The sequence below is a fragment of the Alosa sapidissima genome, chromosome 9 (assembly GCF_018492685.1).
Source record: "Alosa sapidissima isolate fAloSap1 chromosome 9, fAloSap1.pri, whole genome shotgun sequence".
NCBI classification, from domain to species: domain Eukaryota; kingdom Metazoa; phylum Chordata; class Actinopteri; order Clupeiformes; family Clupeidae; genus Alosa; species Alosa sapidissima.
In genome coordinates this window covers 26,188,272-26,209,101 of record NC_055965.1, presented here as the reverse complement: position 1 = coordinate 26,209,101, position 20,830 = coordinate 26,188,272, and the positions used below count along the sequence as shown (strand labels likewise).

The 20,830-nt window shown below is 41.1% G+C and overlaps 1 protein-coding gene across 4 annotated transcripts in view; it reads right to left on the bottom strand.

Annotated features, from left to right (window-relative positions):
• Positions 1 to 5,030: 5,030 nt before the first annotated feature.
• Positions 5,031 to 20,830, bottom strand: part of LOC121719473 (B-cell receptor CD22-like) — a 20,503-nt gene continuing 4,703 nt past the window's right edge. Inside the window, exons 3-9 of one of the 4 annotated variants that reach the window (XM_042105151.1) lie at positions 16,661 to 17,002; positions 16,208 to 16,471; positions 6,361 to 6,733; positions 5,964 to 5,997; positions 5,830 to 5,866; positions 5,625 to 5,751; positions 5,031 to 5,339 (exon numbers count right to left, since the gene is read on the bottom strand). In XM_042105151.1, coding sequence (XP_041961085.1) covers positions 5,222 to 5,339; positions 5,625 to 5,751; positions 5,830 to 5,866; positions 5,964 to 5,997; positions 6,361 to 6,733; positions 16,208 to 16,471; positions 16,661 to 17,002 — 1,295 coding nt within the window. In that variant the 3' untranslated portion in view covers positions 5,031 to 5,221. Of the gene's footprint in view, positions 5,340 to 5,624; positions 5,867 to 5,963; positions 5,998 to 6,360; positions 6,734 to 16,207; positions 16,472 to 16,660; positions 17,003 to 17,902; positions 17,932 to 20,089; positions 20,143 to 20,830 lie in introns of those variants that run through there. The other 3 variants (XM_042105150.1, XM_042105152.1, XM_042105149.1) reach the window with 3 other exon arrangements.

The following is a 20,830-nucleotide window of genomic DNA, read 5'->3' as shown; positions in this document are numbered from 1 at the left end:
GCAACACAGTGGTAAATCATGCCCCTGTACCAATTTGTTTAAAACATGTTTCTGATTCAAAATGATAATATATTTGAATAAATCTACTGCATGTCTCAAAAGCAAATGTTTGTTTATTTTTTGGAAATACAGTACAGGAAGTGAAAAAATGACACACCCACAGACAACCTGCAGGCGCACAGGAGCTGATCTCTGATGATCACATACAGAAGTTGTCTGACAGTAATATTCTCCATTGAATGTAGATGTGAAGGAATAGATAGTGTATGTATATGATGACCATTGCTGCAGGGCTGTGGGTCTACCAGTCTTGTACCATCTGTATCTCTGCACTGGTGGATCAGATCTGCTGCTGCAGGTCAGAGTGACACGGGTGCATTCCACTACATCACCAGAGGGACTGATGGACAATACAGGTATCTGTGGGGGATCTGGACATCCATGAGTGAGAACACAACACTGATTATAAGTCTGATTACACAAGTCAATAAAGGAGATATTTAAAAGCTCATTAACACTGATAACAATGAAATGTGGAAGGCTACACACACACACACACACACACACACACACACGTAATGTGATGAACCTTAGTAAACAAGCATAATGATGTTATTTCCCTTTACCTCTGACATACAGTTGGACCCCTGGTGTTCCAATCCACCTTTGACCTTCAGTGTGTGTTGTAATCCTGCAGTAATATGGACCAGTATCTGATGTAGTTAATGAGTTTATACGTAACTGGCACTTGCTATATCCGTTGCAATCAACTTTGATTCTGGAGTTATAGTTTCTGTCAGAAAGGAGATCAGAAAAATCCCAATAGTTCTCTTTTGTCCAGTAAGCTTGTTTAATACTCAGACCACTGGGGTAGGTGTAAAAGCAGGACATTTCCACTGAATCCCCCACAACAGCACAGATGCTCTTATGCTGGTAAGTAACACTCCAGTCCCACTGCTGACCACACACACCTACAACATAGAACACACACAACAGAGAGATGACCAGTATTACCACATTACCACACACACACACACACACACACACACACACAAACACACTCACACACACACACACACACACACACCCAGAACACACATCATGGAGAAAATGACCAGTATTACCACACACACACACACCTACAACAGAGAACACATATCATGGAGAGATGACTAGTATTACCACACATACACACACACACTCACACACACCTGCAGCAGGGAACAAATATCATGGAGAGCGGACCAATATTACTACACACACGCACACACACACACACACACACACACACAAACACACACACACACACACTCGCACGCACCTGCAGCAGAGAACAAATATCATTGAGAGCGGACCAGTATTACCACACGCACACACACACCCACACACAGAACACACATCATGGAGAAAATGACAAGTATTACCACACACACACACACACACACCTACAACAGAGAACACACATCATGGAGAGATGACCAGTATTACCACAAACACGCACACACACACACACACACCTGCAGCAGAGAGCAAACATCATGGAGAGCGGACTAGTATTACAACACAAACACACACACACTCTCTCTCTCACACACACAAACACACACACACACACACACACACACACTTCTGCAGCAGAGAACAAACAGAGCGGACCAGTACTACCACACACACACACACACACACACACACAAACACACACTCTCTCTCTCTCTCATACACACACACAATACACACACACACACACACCTACAATAGAGAACAAACATCATGATGGAGAGCAGACAAGTATTACCACACACACACACACACACACACACCTACAACAAAGAACACACGTCATGGAGACATGGTTAGTACCACAACAGGACCCAAGAGGACAGGAGTAGCCTGTGTAAGTACCTCTAAAGAGCAGAACTATTGTGGAATCATGGGCACAGTACACTAATATAATGTTACTTCTGGATGAATGTGTGTGTGTACAGAAAGTATGTATGCCTTGGAAAGTATGCCAAGTTCTTACAAAAAATGGAAAAACAATCATATGATGACTGCAGACACTGATACACCCACAGGCAAACACAACACACACAAATGCACAACAACAACACATTGTATTCTCTTACTGTTTCCATGGCACCCAAAGTGCTCCAGAGAAAAAGGGAGAACCTCACTAAGCACCACCAATGTGTACCAATGTGTATCATTATATGGACCCTTTCAGGAGAGTTCCATTATCAGCAGTATCTATAATCATGCAGCATAGTTGGCCCCACAAGGCTTCCGTTCTAACATTCCATATGTTATCTTAATGCAGAGGAAGTAGATTGGGGCCCAAATAGAACGTTCAAGCATTGTTTTTGTTTTTATTGTTGAAAGGGTCCATACAAGGGAACCCCCTTCTCTTGCGCCATGGGACCTATGACCACAGTGAGCCAGGGTCTAGATTTAATGTCTAATCCAAATGATGGCATCTCCATCAGTACAGTGTCCACGTCACTGCACTAGGACATTGAGATCGATTTTTGCCCAGAGGGAAGCCCACACCTGCTTAGATCCAGTGCACACACACACATACACACACACACACACAAATCAATTTTTGCCCAGAGGGAAGAGTGGGTCATAACAGACACACACACACACACACACACACAAACACACACAATCTCACACACACACACACACACATACGACTTTTTTGTTTGTGGGTAACGCATTCATACACACACCACTTCTCAGAAGAGCTAAAGCTTTATATAGAAATGCAGAAGTTTGCTGTTTGCCTTAACTTAAACTGCACTAAATGCACAAAATATTTGATACATATTCAACATGTATGTCTATGAAATAGTCAGCCTGAGTAGGTATGTAGACATACAAACCCAACATACCTTGGGTTGCGATCAGGACCATCGCAGACAGAGAGGTCACACAGCTCATTACCATCAACAGCAAACCCTGAAAGTTTCAGATCAACAATTTAACCACATGCTTTCTAGAATCATGCTGGTTTTGCCTGAACCTAAAACCAAAGCAGTACAGAACAGCAGTGTGGTGCAGAGTCTAAACATATTTTTTAGAAGGATAGATCAACTGAATTAGTTTTTATTTTTACAGCATGCTTTATGAAGCTCTTAAAAGTATAGCTCAAAGTTATTACCATGTTTTGCTGGTCATTCCCATCGGCAAATGTCTGGTAAAGAGTAAAATGAAGAACTCTCACTCAGAATGCAACTATTAAACGCTGCTAATGAATGAGGAAGAAGTTCTAAGCAGAGAGATAATTCTCCATTCGTCATTTCCCTGCACTGTGGTGTTTGTGTTTTAAGTTTCTGTTAACCCTTTAGGCGCCAGGTTTAAAAAAAAACATAATTTGATTTTTACATCAAAATTTCAAAATGCCATGGCTTGAAAGTGGTCAGAGATAAAGTCCTACTGTAAATGTGAAAATCATTGAGTATGAACAAAAGTTTATGAAGAGGGTAAATTTACACATCTAATTTGCATATTATGACGTCACTGAATGACAACCACCTCGAATTATGCACATTTCAGTAAATACTGGATGTTGAACATATATTTGAGCAGTTTTGCTTACTTTTTTGTCATTTCACCCACATAACACCTGAACAGGAAAGCAGTCACATGTAAACCAACAATAGTAAACTATTACTATTACCACAAACCTTATTCTACTATACAATAAAGTAGCCTGGTCAAATCAGTTCCTATCGCGGGTGACTTTGTAGTTCTTCAGAGCCCTATTTTTACTACCCCTGCTGTCTTTACTACGTCCATTACGGACACCATCATCACCTTTACCACTGGCACCTTCAGCTACGTTGGGCAGAGGGTCGACATAAGCGTGGTATGCTTAGTGAACACTGTCGGAAAGACGCAAATGACGCACCTCCATTCACAGACGCAGCGTGACTAGACCATCGCTCATATTCTCCAAAAGGCAGATATTCTCCTTCAGAATCAGACTAGGTAAATAACAGACCCAAGACTTCATCACATGCTAACTTTTTCTTCAACATTTGGTGTATTTCTGCTTCAGTTTGTGCAAAACTATGGCCTGGATTGCTTCCGTGTTATGGAGGAAATGCACGTCTTCTTATGTGTTTCTCGTGTGTAATCGCGTGTAATACCACGTCCATTACGGACACTATCATCACTATTACCACTGGCACCTACAGCTATGTTGGGCAGAGGGTCGAAATAAGCATTGTATGCTTAGTGAACACTGTCGGAAAGACGCAAATGACGCACCTCCATTCACAGACGCTCCATGACTATCACTGCCAATAGACGATCGATCATATCCTCCAAAATGCAGATTTTATCCTTTAGAATCAGAATAGATGAATAAAAGACCCGAGACTTCATCACACGTGAATTTTTTTTTCAACATTTGGTGTATTTCTGCTTCAATTTGTGCAAAACTATGGCCCGCATCGCTTCCGCGTTATGGAGGAAATGCACGTCTTCTTCGTGTGTTTCTCGCGTGTTTTTCACATGCTTCCTGAAAACTTTGAAAAAAAAGGTTGAGCTTGAATCGAAGCTCTGGGTGTCTGCCAACTAGTGGTCAAGAGTACAAATGAGATTTTACACTGTACTCGCGTCTATCGTCTGTTTTAATCAGTGACGTTGTTTGTCGCAATTTTGCGACTTTGGCAGGTAAAGGGTTAACACCAGACGAGCACTTATCATCCTAGCCAGAATGGTATGGTCGAAATGTCTGTGTTGATGCAGACACAACACATTTCACAACAATTTCAACTCATCTTGACCAGACAATGTGCTAGAAAAAAAGTCTGACTTCTGTGACATGGACAAGAGTCATAAAGTCAATAATACACACCACATAGCTCCATCTAGTGATCAGTCTCCATCACAGATTGCCATTTGTGTCATAGGGGTTGAGTTGTAATTGCGCGTGTGTTTGTGTCCGTGTGAGTGTAAGAGTGAGTGTGTGTGTGAGAGAGAGAGAAATAGAAAGAAAGAAAGAAATAACACTAGTATAATTGTGTTTGTCCTGAAGTTTAATGATAAATTAGTGCGTGAGTAAGTAATAGGTATTACAAAGCACATAAAACAGAAAACATGCATCCATAAACACACACAAAACATCAAATGCTTATTTTCTTCATATTGAACCCTTAATCTCAAATGTCATAGAGTTGTTCCCATCCCCATAGTGCTCATTCCATTGATGTCAGTGTGGTGTCCCTCCATTGCTGGGCTGAACACCACTGTAGACCACAGAGGGATCCTGACTGCCCTGCACACAGCTGTAGATGGGAGAGGGCTCCCCCTCTGGCTGAACAGGGGTCCTACAAGTGAAAACACATCAGTAAATTAATCAGCATCATCATGAATCATGGAACATGAGAAACACATTTAAATCACACAGATTGGTGTAAAATAAGTGTTGTCTGTCAAGCTATGTGAAATTCTGACATGTCAAATAAAATAAGCATCTAAAAGCTCATGTGATGTCCTTAGTGCTGCAATCCACTACAGGTTCAGAGTCCCCAGATCAATTAGCTCGACCATACTGTAAAGATGATCCTCACGCCCACCGCTGCATTTTAGTGCTCATTACTCAGACCCCTCACCTATCTGCAGCCATGGCCTTCTTAAACTGGACACTGGCATACTGGACGTCGTCCCCCTGAGCTCCTGCAGTCTGTCTGGAGCCGTGGGGCTGGACGGTGGAGTAGTGACCATCATCTTCTGCTCCTCCTGCAGCCACATCAACTCTGCTCTGGCCAGATCTCTGGAGGTTAATATTGCAGTACTGACCATCATCCTCTGCTCCTCGTCTGTTCTGGACATTAACGCTGGAGTACTGAAGGTCCTGTGGAGATATAAACACAGTTAAACACAGTATAAACAGTTAGATGGTGAAGCAGGATGGACTGAATCTGACGCCAGTGTAGTATCTGACACTTTACCTGATCCTCTGGCTTCTGCCTCCTTTTCATTATCCTGAGAAATGAGACATGAACACCACAACATCATCAATATATTGTGAAAAGACATGAACACCACACCATCATCAATACACTGTGAAAAGACATATGCACACATCATTAATATACAGTGAAAAGACATATGCACACAATATAATTTATATATTGTGAAAAGACAGGAACACCACAGCATCATCAATATACAGTGAAAAAACATATGCACGCATCTAATATACAGTGAAAAGACATATGCACAGAACATCATTCATATACAGTGAAAAGACATATGCACACATCATTAATATACAGTGAAATATGCACACAACATCATTAATATACTTTTTATACTAATTGAAGTGTTCCCGTCCCAGTGACTCACCTCACCCAGACCACCACACAGACCAGAGCCACATGTCCACAGATGAAGACTGCAACCACAGCAGGAAGTGCAGAGCTCCGGTCTCTTAGCCCAGGAGATGCACCCATACCTTCAACTGTGATGGACACAGCAGTAGAGTTCTCAGCTCCATATTTATTTCTGGCCACACAGTAGTATTGTCCTCCATCCTCAGAACGGATGTTAGTGATGCTGTATTGCTGTCCTGATCCTACTGGAGTGGACTCATCCATCTTAAACCAGGTGTAGCTCTCTACTGGTGGGTTGGCAACACTGCTGCAGGTCAGAGTCGTCCTGTTGCCTTTGGCGATTACAAAGGGCTGATCTGCTAACATGGTTGTGTTTTTTGGGGGATCTGCAAACATTTTTTGTAGAGTTTTAAAGTATACAGTATATAGCTTGTTTTACTGGACTTTACTATTTTTCCCAAATAATTATTTGTGTAAATGCCTTAGACCATGAATGACAATGAATACAATGTGAACATGATTATAGAAGTAAAACAGAACTGTATGGTGTAAGTGTATTCAGTATACACATATAGGACTCCAATTTAAATGGCAGGCAAAATGTCAAGTCTATCAACATGCAGTGTTGTGTCTGACATGACATATACAGTGGGTCCCCGTTAAGTTTGGACGGGTTCCTTCATGAATCACGCACCCCATTTTCTTAGCAGAAATGGCACAAACTGCAGTTGACACAAACAACCACAAGGTGTCACTTGGGTGCTACTACTATTTTTGATGCGACTGACTTACTGCTTCCATGACGCAGCGGGGGCACGGGAACTTAAATTGATCACGGTAGTTTAAGCTTACACTTGACAAAACATTCTAATATGAAAATGTAGATGCAATTGTTGTAAAATGGTGCAGCTCCTTTAAGAAAGCACCGTGTGCAGGGATGGAGAGAGAGAAAGCGAGAGGGGATAGGCCTATGTGTGTTAGAACTTAGCGTGTGGAAAAAGTATGTGCTGTTGAGACTGGAGCGAGTCATATTCAAAATAATGCAAAAAAAAGCTATTATCCTCATTCATTGCAACCAAAGCATGCCTGCTTGCCGACGTTCAAACGAAAAATATATCAAAGCACCTTTTGCGTTTGAATGTAGCACGCAAAAATGTTTAAACAGCTGGACAAATGATTTAGCTAATTGATTATATAACCTGTACACCAGCAATTGTTGAACATTTACCTGTACAAGTACATTGACAGTAGCCCAGCCTAACAGCATGTTGTAGGCCTACTGTAGAAATTTCACTTAAATTGCAACCGCAACATGCCTGCTTGCCAACGTTCAAACGACAACGAAAAAGATAATAAAACAACAAGAGGGTTGAGTCTGAATGACACTGAGTTTTTGTAGTTAAGAAATATTTTCGTATAAAAAAATTCTTTTTGAGCACATCCGAATCCCAGGACATAACGCACTTATAATAGGCTCGAGATATAATTCCAAAGGGGGCAGATAGGGGCCACTGCACTTAAAACTGAACAACTGAAGATGAAGCTTTCCGAACTTTGAAATTGAGATCAGTGACTGGCATCGGGTGAACGAAGCTTTTCGAAGTTGAACAGGCTATTAAAAACTATTTGCGCACCTCCATGTCACAGGAGAGACTGGGCTCTCCCTTCTATGAAAAAGACGTTAGGCTACCTGCAAACTGGCCTATGATTTCATTGCTGAGTTTGCGGCAAAGCAAGAAAATGTTTTTTTTTCCTGAGTCAGGATATGGCGAGTCAGTGTCATTTATTTGTCCAATGTTAGTCTGTAGATACAGACCAGTACATCTTATCAATAGTTTGAATGTCGTGTGTGTTTCTGCTCATTGACAAATACCGTTCAGCACAATGATTCATGCCCAATTAATTCCCCCTATTAAAGTGTTCGCCTTTGTTACACTAGTTGGTTTCGTGATGTATGATAAACACCATATGGCCAAATATGTGATTCAGCTAATGTTATAGGCTATATAATTGAATTTCCCCTCTTAAAGGCAAGCTGGTGTAGCTTATTAGACTAGGCTACTATTAAAATACACCGACGGTAGCCTTGGCTATGTGTAAAGTAAGCTATCGCATGATTTCATGCACGTACAGAGGGTCCCCGTTAAAAATTGACACTTCATTCACGATAATGGTGATTCACGCAGCTGGGTGACATGTAAGGACAACTGCAGCCGCTTGGGGGCAGCATAGTCCGCTGTGGCGTTCAACGGTCGAACCGGACGGCGCATTCGACAGCAAGGGCTGTGATTGGCCGAGTTTTCAGTGCGTTTCTCTGTTTTTAGCAGCCCCTGCAACATGCTAATCCACTGTAGCCTAAGCTTTGTACATAATGTTAAACATAGTTTTGGATTCAGTGGCAAGATTTCTTGATTGTATAGTGCCTGTCTCTCAGTAATGTTTTAAAATGAGAGCTTCGTCAGCTGGCAGTAGGCTACTTTGTCGGTAGTCATGAGAAGTTCGCTTGCTAACAGAACATAAAAATGCTGCCCAGAAACCTTGTGAATAGTTCTGACACTAACGAGGTTGAAATATAGCCTTTGCCTACAGCATCTCCTTAACAGTAATGTTAACAAAATGACAGCATTCATATGACAAAGGAAAACGAATCCGGTCACTCAAGACTGTGCCGCAGCCGTGGGGCAGAAGACGCTTGGTGGCCGTCCACAACGTTATAAACTTAACCTAAATAGCCGGCTGCTGTAAGCTACAATCGGATTTTATTGTATACCCCTGTTGTCTCAATGATGATAACATCTCATTTCCGACTATATTTCAAAGTGTGCGTTTCATTTGCATTATTAACATAACATCGTATTTTGTCATTTTTGGCGAAGACATGCATTACGTTAGGGATATTGAACATATTTAACATTCTCTAACCATTGTGATTTCGAATTGGTGCAGTTGTCAGCACAAAAAATCATTTTATTCTTTTGCTCTTTTGCATTGCTCTATGCTGTTCTATGGTGCTTTCTGCCTCTTGGTTGCGCACACATGTTTTCGTGACGTTTCATAGAAATCCATATATAATGAGCGCATAAAACGACTTGTTGACGTTTTGGGACATTAATCTACATGTAGGCTACGTTAAGCTTTAAGGATTGTATGTCCTTAATTTATTTATATAGGCCTATTTAGGCTACTTGCGCAAACCCTGGATACTTTTATTGCCACACAACAATATTGGTGGTATTTGTTACATTAGCTTCAAAAGGCACCGCTTCAGAAAGCTGCACTGCTTGTGAAAGAAGGGGGTGGGGGAGGGGAGCTTGCAGCCAAGTGTCGGAAAAATGCATAGCCTACAACACAGAACTCTCGCATTAGTCACTGACAGTAGACACGCTTCCAGCCAAATGACTTTCACACATTTTGAATGATTTACAGTATGCCTATACATTAGCGCTCCACGTGTAGAGACTGTGCAGAATACAATGTGTGAATGATGCTCAATTATTTGCCAATAGCCTATAATAGTCTTCTGCTGGGTTGCATGTACTGTATAGCCTAGTTTTACTGTACATTTTTTCAGCCTTTATTGGTTAAATGACCATTTTTATTACGAAAATATTTCTTAACTTCAAAAACAGTGTCTAAAACTCGGTGTCATTCAGACTCAACCCTCTTGACGTTTGGTGATTAATTGACAGCTGTTTTGGGACACGTTAAACTTTCTTTATAATGAGCGCATAAAACGACTTGTTGTTTGGGACATTAAGCTACGTTAAGCTTTTTCACGTTAAGGATTGTATGTCCTTAATTTATTTATATATTTAGGCTACTTGCGCAAACCCTGGATACTTTTATTGCCACACAACAATATTGGTGGTATTTGTTACATTAGCTTCAAAAGGCACCGCTTCAGAAAGCCGCACTGCTTGTGAAAGAAGGGGGTGGGGGAGGGGAGCTTGCAGCCAAGTGTCGGAAAAATGCATAGCCTACAACACAGAACCCGCTTCTCGCACTAGTCACTGACAGTAGACACGCTTCCAGCCTAATGACTTTCACACATTTTGCAGAGAAAGCTCGAGTAGCCGAGAGAGCAGAGAAAGCTCGAGTAGCCGAGAGAGACGCCGAGAATGATCGGTTGAAAGCGGAGGTCAAAAACCTCAAACGAGAGCTTCAACAACTCCGAGAGACCAGCCACTTGGAGAGCCACAGAGACAATTTACAGGAGATGAGAGCTGGAATCGGAGAACTTCAGGCGACGCTACGTGAGCAGAGAAGTTATTCGACGCCTGAGAGACCAATCCCCAGGTGCACCTCGACACCAGCTCCAGAAACGTCCTCCTTGCAGATGTCTCCATTGGCCCTCTCCGTCACACTCAACGACAGCATCCAAGTTCCTAGTCAACATGCAGACGTGACCTTGCGTGATGTTGGTCCCGAAGACCACGCTAAGATTCACCAACAGAGCTACGGCCAAGTGGGCAGATACGGATGCCTGCTCTTCAGGTCCATCGTCACAGAGGAACACTATAAAGCCTGGAGCAAAACCACCAACTGGGATGGAGCGAAGGGCAAGCGAGCACTGCCGCAAAATGTGAAAAACTTTGTGGTCTCAACACTACAACGAAAGTTCCCTGCTATGGGGAGGAGTGAACTGAAGGACTGCATCAATAAGATCAACGAATTCCTCCGCACAACACGCAGATCTTCCCAGGGATTCAACGTGCTTTAAATTTAGACTGTAGAATGTAGACTGTTCATTATTTCAATAAATACGTTTTCTCTGAAGCACTTTCCCGACTTCGTCTTTCTATAGGCTAAGCATATCATGGAGATAGAGTAGAAAACTGGATTTAACTAAACAAATGTAACTAAGTAAACTGATTGTTTACTCTACAGTAGGCTATGTTCCCCCTCTCGGGCTGTACAGTAGGCCTATTGAAAGTAGGCTAATGAGCTCAATAGACACGTTAGCGCTTCCATTAGGAAACTTTCGTTGCAGACTTTCACAACTGATTGTTTAGCCTACAGTAGCCTACTGTAGGCCTACTCTACAGTAGCCTAGGCTATAGGTTATGTTCCCCCTCTCAGGCTGTACAGTAGGCCTATTGAAAGTAGATTAATGAGCTTAGACACATTAGCGCTTCCAGCCTAATGACTTTCACACATGAATGATTTACAGTAGACACATTAGCGCTCCACGCAGTGGCGTAACTAGGCCTAGTAGGTGCAGCAAGTGCAGTCGCACCAGGGCCTGTGACCTCCGTCGCTACCCCCGCAATGCAATTGCTGGAAAATTCTATACCGGTCCTTTCTGACTACCTGCGTGCCTTTGACCAGGCCAAGGCTACAGCGCAGACACTCGCAAATAAATGGGGGTTCAGAGTACATTTGAAAATGTTAGAGCACGGAGAGTGAAGCGTCACTTTGACGAACTATCGGAAGATGAACGCTTAACCGATGCAGAGAGATACTTCAAAGTGCAGGTATTTAATGCAACTCTGGACATCATAATCAGTCAGCTCTCCCAAAGATGTGCAAGCATGCGGGAAACTTGTTATGTGGTTGAGTCTTTACGTCCTATGATCCTTCAACTCGCAGGTGATGATGAACTGCTTGAAAAGGCAGTACGTTTGTCAGACCATTAGGCCTATAGCATGGACATTGCACCGACATTCCCAACACAACTCCTCTCATTTAGGTCTTGCTTTAAAGCAGAGATTTCACAGAAGTCATCTATTTTTCAACTTGCCAAAAGGCTGGTGGTAGATTATGACAGTGCAACATCCACATTCGGGGAAGTGTGTACTGCTCTCATGTTGTTTCTGCCTGTGACTGTGGCAACAGCTGAGCGATCTTTTTCCAAATGTTCAACAATTGCTGGTGTACAGGCTATAATCAATTAGCTAAATCATTTGTCCAGCTGTTTAAACATTTTTTCGTGTTACATTCAAACGCAAAAGGTGCTTTGATATCTTTTTTGTTTAAACGTCGGCAAGCAGGCATGCTGCGGTTGCAATGAATGAGGATAATTGGTTTTATCTGCGGTGTTATTTTTTGCATTTTGAATATGACTCGCTCCAGCACGTCTACTTTTTTGCACGGTGCTTTCTTAAAGGAGCTGCACCATCTTACAACAATTGCATCTACATTTTCATATTAGAATGTTTTGTCAAGTGTAAGCTTAAACTACCGTGATCAAATTAAGTTTCCGTGCCCCCGCTGAAAGTCTCTTATGTTATGCGCTTATCGTTACACTATCAAATCTATAAGTAACCGTGGCAAATAGGGTATAAGATATATAAACTCACGCTATTGTATTATCATATATGTTTGGTAATGGCTCAGCTTTCTCTGATTGTTCTACTGACTTGGAAACTGCATCATGGAAGCAGTAAGTCAAGTCGCATCAAAAATAATAGTGGCAGAACTCCAAAGTGACACCTTGTGGTTGTTTGTGTCAACTGCAGTTTGTGCCATTTCTGCTGAGAAAATGGGGATCGTGATTCCTGAAGGAACCCGTCCAAACTTAACGGGGACCCACTGTAAGTGAAAAGGGCCTTGCATCTGTCAAGTTCGCACAGGGCCTCGCATCCCCTTGCGACGGCCCTGCAGCTCCTCCTAAGACAGCGAGGAAAAAGTTAAAATATGCGATAAACCCGGGAAAAGTTGACAGGTTTGTTTCGGTCCCGGTGATTATTTGTGAAATTGTGCAAACGACAGCCTTTTCAAGGCATTTCAAGGAAGGAGTCGTAGCATGCAAGCTCCCAAATTGACCCAGTAGCCTAAGGCATCAATAAATTGTTGGGACTGGGGAGGGTCATGCGTTTTTTCTCAATCACTTTGATGGGTCATAGAAAAAATTCTTGCTGGCGAGGGAGGGTCACGTCTTTTTTGACTAACGCTCCCAAAACTCCTCCGGTAGCCCCTTAATGAAATAAATAACGAACAGTCCCTAATTGATTAATAGCCTACGCCTACACCAGCAATTGTTGAACATTGACCTGTACAGGACATTGACAGTAGCCCAGCCTAACAAGCAAATGTTGCAAAATACATCAAAAGACGCAATTAATCAGAAATAAATAATGTAATCTGCATCACTTTATTTAACAAACGGCAAGCAACAAGAGCATTAAGTTCGCTGTAAGGCCAAACCCAAGAGCAAAGCCTATCTGTTAAGGCAGTCGATAGGCTATATAACGAGCTGTGTGCCTGGAAAGACGATAGATGACGGCTCTGGTCATCCCATACCCTTCCCCCACTTCCTGTAGCCTACCATTATGAAGGCCTGTAGCCTAAAACGACTCGTTGCCGTTTTGTGACATTAAGCTTTTTCACGTTAAGCCCCCCTCCCCCATCCCCTTCTTTCACAAGCAGTGGGGGAGCGCGGGGCACAAAGTAACACTTTTTGGTAGACAAAGGAGGGTTCTCCGCGCTTCTGTCGTTTGGCCACAATCCGTTGCAACCAGGCCAGGACAGATATTTTAGAGAGAAGGAGAGACGCCGGTGCAGCTCAGATGTCTTCTTAATTTTCTTTATTCTTTAGTAAAAGGTGCAGAACATTATTAAACTTTGACTAACATTTCGATGTGTCGATGTTTTTGACTAACGAACATCGAAACGTTAGTCAAAGTTTAATAATGTTCTGCACCTTTTACTAAAGAATAAAGAAAATTAAGAAGACATCTGAGCTGCACCGACGTCTCTCCTTCTCTAACACTTTTTGGCTTTGGCTAAATATTTCTAAAATCATTTGAGTTTCACTAGTCACATGTTTTAACAAGCAACACTTGTTATTGAACTAACAGACGTGTGTCGAAAATTGACTTTATTTTCCATACGGAGAAATAACATATGCAGAGTCTAACCAAGGTCAATCTTGCCAAAAAAGCCCTCAAACCTGAAAACACATGAGGCAAAAGTGCAAAACATCACAAAACTAACTAAACTAACACGCGCATATTTTTGTATTGCAATCATTGTAGCCTACAGTTGTAACAGCGCGTAACAGTCGTTTTACTCCCCGGATGCGCTCATTATAAAGAACGTTTAACGTGTCCCAAAAACAGCTATCAATTAATCACCAAACGTCTTATAAACAAGTATTGCCAGGAGCAACACCTTGCAAAAAATGATAACAATAGGCCTGGGCCTTTATATGGCTCTGCTCCTGCCTAGATTCGAACTCAGAACTGCCTGAAAGTTGCAGACCTGTTCTGGAAATACGTGCATTAACCCACTCGACCGTCAGACAACGCTATCTGCTTCAAGTAGGCCACTGGTTGCTGTGGCACAGTCTTGAGTGACCGAATTTGTTTTTTTTTTGTCATGTGAATGCTGTCATTTTGTTAACATTACTGTTAAGGAGATGCTGTAGGCAAAGTCTATATTTCAACCTCGTTAGTGTAGTAAAAAAAAATCAGAACTATTCACAAGGTTTCTGGGCAGCATATGTATGTTCTGTTAGCAAGCGAACTTCTCATGACTACCGACAAAGTAGCCTACTGCCAGCTGACGAAGCTCTCATTTTAAAACATTACTGAGAGACAGACACTGTACAATCAAGAAATCTTGCCACTGAATCCAAATCTATGTTTAACATTATGTACAAGGCTTAGGCTACAGTGGACTAGCATGTTGCAGGGGCTGCTAAAAACACAGAGAAACGCACTGAAAACTCGGCCAATCACAGCCCTTGCTGTCGAATGCGCCGTCTGGTTCAACCGTGGAACTCCACAGCGGACTATGCTGCCCCCAAGCGGCTGCAGTTGTACTTACATTTCACCATTCACCATGATCGTGAATGAAGTGTCAATTTTTAACTGGGACCCACTGTAGCAATTGTGTGGCATGTGGGAGCATTTGGGTCCCTCATCATTGTTGGATGTTCATGTGTTGCCAACAGTCCTCTTTTGACTGTTAAACCCTGACTTTATTTAGGTGAAGATTAAACACATTAGCAGTCATTCCATTTGTCCACGCCGCTATAAGGTTTTACGGTAGAGCTAAAATGTACTCATTAGGCTACTCGTTACTCAATGTGTAAGCTCTCTATCGTTCTTGGCAGATGTAACCGGATATGAATGTGAAAGACTTGCCTTTCAGGGCACGAACAGTCAAAAGCACAAACTTTTAGAAATATCCTGGCGTCATTTTACGGACCAGGAGAAGTATTCCATTGATGTAGCACATTTTAAAAGTGAGCCTATAGCCTACACAATCTGTGTACACAGAACTTCTTCTCCCCTTGCTTCACCCTAAATACATTAATTATATTCTTTAGTGACACCTTATGACCATCCTAGGTATTAACTAGGGGGCAGAAAAAGACACTCACTCGGTTGATAAAACTGGACATAGTCAGTCATCTGCTTCAAAGTCACGCTACCGTAAGGCTAATAATAGCTGTGTCCTCACACTATCGCACGTGACAAAAGGTGATTTTCTCCTCTTCTGGCGTATCGTGACAGGAGGACCATGCAAATTTTGGATGCGGTTATCTTAGCGATACTTTTTGCAATACCCTCGATATACATATCATTGGAAAACTTAGTCAATGGCTGTTCATGTGAGCACATTAGCTTAATTTTGTAAATTTGACTGAAATGACTGGTTTCGCCTTGCAGGGTCACATTTGTGAGTATCTGGAGGGTGTGGCATGTCAGTTTCTACACATTTTCATGATTCACTGTTAATTGTTATCTTTTTAGTGAGTGTGCATTTTCTACTGTTAGTGTTAATGTTATCCCTTACATTTCAAGCCCAATTATAAAGTTGCATTCATAACAGGAATGGATAATTAACTGATAATTGATTTATCAAGCACATTTTATTTGTGTCTTTCTAAAAGTGAAGGAAATTCTACTTACAGAAAACATGGAGGTATACCATAGTTGAGTACCTGTCACCACATTCATAGGATGACTTGCAGGTATATTCTCCACTGTCTTCAGGTCTGATCTGTTTGAAGGTGTATGTATGTCCTGTACCCAGAAACTGCACTGGATTTCTCTTAAACCAGCTGTAGCTCCGCACTTGTAGATCAGACCTGCTGCTACAGGTCAGAGTCACGTCTATTCCTTCAAGTATGTCACCATGGGGACTGATGGACACTGGAGGTTTCTCTGGAGATTCTGTGAAAGTGATCATGTCATGTATATTTGTATTTATCTTTAAATACTGTGTATCCTCAAACATACAGTGTATATATAGCAGGGGTACTTTCCCTTTACTGTACATACAGCATACACGATTAATATCACATGAACACATGAATGTCCATGAATCTAAGGAAATGATGTTTGGATTTAGTTTCTCTTTACCTTTAACTTGCAGATGGACCCCTGGATCTCCAGTCCACTTCTGGCTCTCATTGAATATTGAACTGCAGTAATATCTGCTATCACTATCTAACATATTTACTGGTTTTATTTGCAAATTGCATATTTTAGTTCCTTGTTGCCTGTGTACAATTACTCGGTCTCTGTAGTTTGGGTCTCCTGTTAGATCAGGAGGGTCCTGGTACTTTTCTTTTGTCCAGTAAATCTCCTTAATGGTCACACTACTGGGGTGGGTGAAAGAGCAGGACATGTTCACTGGAGACCCCACAAAAACACAGGCACTCTCAGGTTTGTAGGCAACCTTCCAATGTTCACCAAACACATCTAAAATAGAGAACACCCACACACACACAGACACACACACACAGTTAAAAAATGTAATATTACCAATGAGCAGACTGGATGGACAGACAATACATGTTGAGATCTGGCTCAAATGAAGACAGCTATGCGTCTGGTTGTCCTGTTTAACCCTCAATTAGGTACCAACTGAAGAGTCACTTAAACAGACGATGTATGTCTGAGAGAGAGCTTGGTCTGACTGGACTCCTATTTGCAGGCTCTGAATTTTGGGGTAATAACCACACAACATATTTTCACATATTTCCCTGCACAGACATGAATCAATCAACAGGGTTCCCATTTTGTGTTGCAAAGTTGTTATGCTATCTGATGGTAAATTAATCAGAGGGTACATTCATTTTTTTACACTTTTATTATGTAATCAATCACCAAAAGCATTGGTTCTAGCAAGAATATTTCACAGTATTTTTAAACTATAAAAATACACACCTATAAAGTATTTCGATAGAAAAGTTGAAGCCATTTTCTTCAACCCAATAAAATAGAAATGACAAAATACTTATTAATATTATTGTAACGATTTGATAGCGACACACACAGTTGTCCAATCAAAAGGTTTATTAGCTGAGAACAAGAGCAGGGACACAGACACAGAACACAATACACACGGGGCAGGTCAAGTACACACAAACACTACACATACAGGGGAGGACGCAGCCCCCCACACAAAAAGGATCACACACGAGGGAGAACTAAAAGGGAAACATGTTACAACTAGACTGCATTTCCAGCGGGAACTGCGAAAGTGTGCTTGCCCTGGTCCGGTCACCAATGTGAGCAGACAGTGACATGCGCTATGCTGAACCTGGCTTGATCCAAGCATTCTAACAGTGCCTTTCAGTGTTGGAGCAGTGGCAATACCTCAAAAGCTCTATTCAACTATTGCCTTGCGGGGTGAATGCGGTTCGCGGCTTGCACCTCTCAAACTGGGCTATCAGGTAACCTAGAGAAAAATGTGAAATTATGAAATATCACTAAGGCATTAAAATGATGCTTGTTTGTCAGGATACTTTTTCACTGATTTATTTTAGAAATATGAGCTATGAGTGTGAATGTTATATATTCCAACCCCTAATTCTGTTTTACTGGTTTATTTGACAAATAATCTATATGGATTTGCTCTATAAAGACCTTATGTCTGTTTGGGATTGTTTTGAGAGCCTATTGATGTATCTCAGAATACAGGAATGTCCACAACATTAGTGATGGGGTTTTTTTGTGTGTGAATGTATTTTACTTAACTCATTGAATGTAGCTGGATACTCATGAACGCATGTCTCTAATAGCCACAATAGGAGTAATTTTAGCAACACCGTATTTTGTGTGGCCCATAACGACCCAGTGGATCATGAAAATGTGCCAAAATTCACATTCCTTGCTTGTTGTTGGTACATTAATCCCATTCAGATTGCCACTTATCTGAGATGTAAGAGTTCAGTATAGGTTTAAGGTCTGGGGCAGGGATTTGACATTCTGTGACTTCTTCATTGAGGGCTTGCTTAGCAGCACTGTCCGCTTTCTCATTTCCCCTCAGACCAACATGGCCTGGGACCCAGCAAAAAACTAGTTCTGGTTCTTTAGACGTTCTAGGTGATCAAGCTCAGCTTTGGTTGTACTTTTTGTGTGACATTAAAGCCTACTGGAAAGATTTTTAATTGCAATTTAATTGATTGCAATTTACTTTTTTACGATTAAATAAAATTAATGTATCCCTCTCACCCATAGTTTTCTATTTATTTACAAATGTACATAGACCTACTGTAATTACATTTATACATAGTTATTCTACTGATCTTTATACTATTCATCCTGCACATAGACTTATTCTTACTACTCTTATAATGTTGTTTCTGCACTACAATGACACTGTTTCCACACTGCACATACTGTAGCTGTATGTTATGTACATATCTGTTATATATTTGTCATATTGAATATCCATATTTACTCTGTTTTATTATATTATGTTAATACACTGCATATATCTATCTTATTATGTCTACTATTATAATGTTACTGCTACATCTACATACATTATTCTACTTATTGTATGAGATAACTGCTAATACACTACACATATTTATATTTCATTCATATTACTCTAAACCACCTTCTGTAAATCAACTGTATACTACTGTCTACATTGCACTATATTTCTTGACCTGTCTGTATATTTTATCACCTTTCTATACTTTGCATCACATTGCATGCATACTGTAGCTACATGAATCACAGCTAAGATCCTTGGTTGCTATGAAGGCCAGTCGTTCTAAATGGATGGTTGCTATGGCCAAAGGCCAGTTATCTCTGCCGTTGTCAAGCGGGCATATCCTAACTTTATCTTATTTTAAACATCTCTATTTTACTTAGCCTACTTCCATACAGTGAGTCCCATTAAGAAGTGGCCACTTCATTCGCGCTTACCGTGATTCACGCAGCAACATTATTAAATTAATCCATCACCATATGCCTATGCTAACGTTTGCAAAGAGGATAATCTTTTAATTTGATTCACAATGAAACGTTACATTTAATGTACATGTAAACAATGAGTAGGCTAGTTTTGGTTGTTGTTGGTGGTGTTACTGCATCCCTTAGTTATGCCTACAATGCAAAATTGTTCCCTCGTGATTGTTAGACACATTTCAAAACATTGCGACGTGAAATGCCACCACAAAACATTGTTTGTGAATCTGTCTTATTAGGAGTCCTCGCTTAAGCTGTCACAGACTCAGGCGCTACTTTTAGGTCTAAAATGCTTCCTGAATTACTCTTAGTAAAAAAAAAAATTGGAGTCCTAAAGTTACGAGTGGCGAAGTTACGAGTACAAGCATCTCAGATCAAATGACCATGGCATTACGCTAAGCAACATAAATCCCATAATGTTACAGCAACATCTCCTCCCTATGACATAGCTAGCTAGCTTCTAGCCACACAAGAAATGAATGATTTTAAATCTCCGCTTAGCATTCTAATAACAGAAGGGGCACATTTATGTTGACCACTACAACATGACTCATTATTTCTGTAACTCTATAAAACACTTACTTTCATAAAGGAAGCACGCCATCCAGCACATACACATGCAAACCAATATTTTAGGTACTTGGCCACGAACTCAAAACGTGTCTCTCTGAAGCTCTGTTCTAGAATCTTTGCTCTGAACGCTCCGTTGCTAGGCAACATCAAATAAACGAAATGAGAATCTTTTCAAGTGTAAGTGTGATTACGAATGGATGTGTGTGGTTTGCAATTAGAATAAACAAGAAATAACATTTCCAATAATTTCCCATGATAAATTACATAATATTTGCACCTTCCTTACTTGTGAAGCTCACGCCGTATTTCAAGTACACTAGTGAAATGTAATACAACGTTGCCACCTAGCGTTCAGATGTAGGCTATTTAACATTAACGTGACATTGCTTGCTTATTCTTTCGTCAACTCCATGCTTTTAGGAAAACAATCTTTTTATCATAGTTCCCTCTTCAATGAGCGATTACCAGCTAATTTTTGTAACAGAGATAGCTGTTTATTGTCCCTAGGTTTACAAAAACACCTATTCATATTAATACGTAGCCTATGGAGTGCTGCCGACCACTGTTCATTACATGGCCCAGAATGCCTTGCATGTCTTTACAACAAAACAACACAGTAAAACCTAAATGCCCGTAAACATATGCATTTGCATACTTGTAACATTTTTAATAATACTCTCCCATCATGATATTTAACAATAATGAAAAATGTTATTTGAATACCGTCAATGTGAAAACAACCCAGAAACA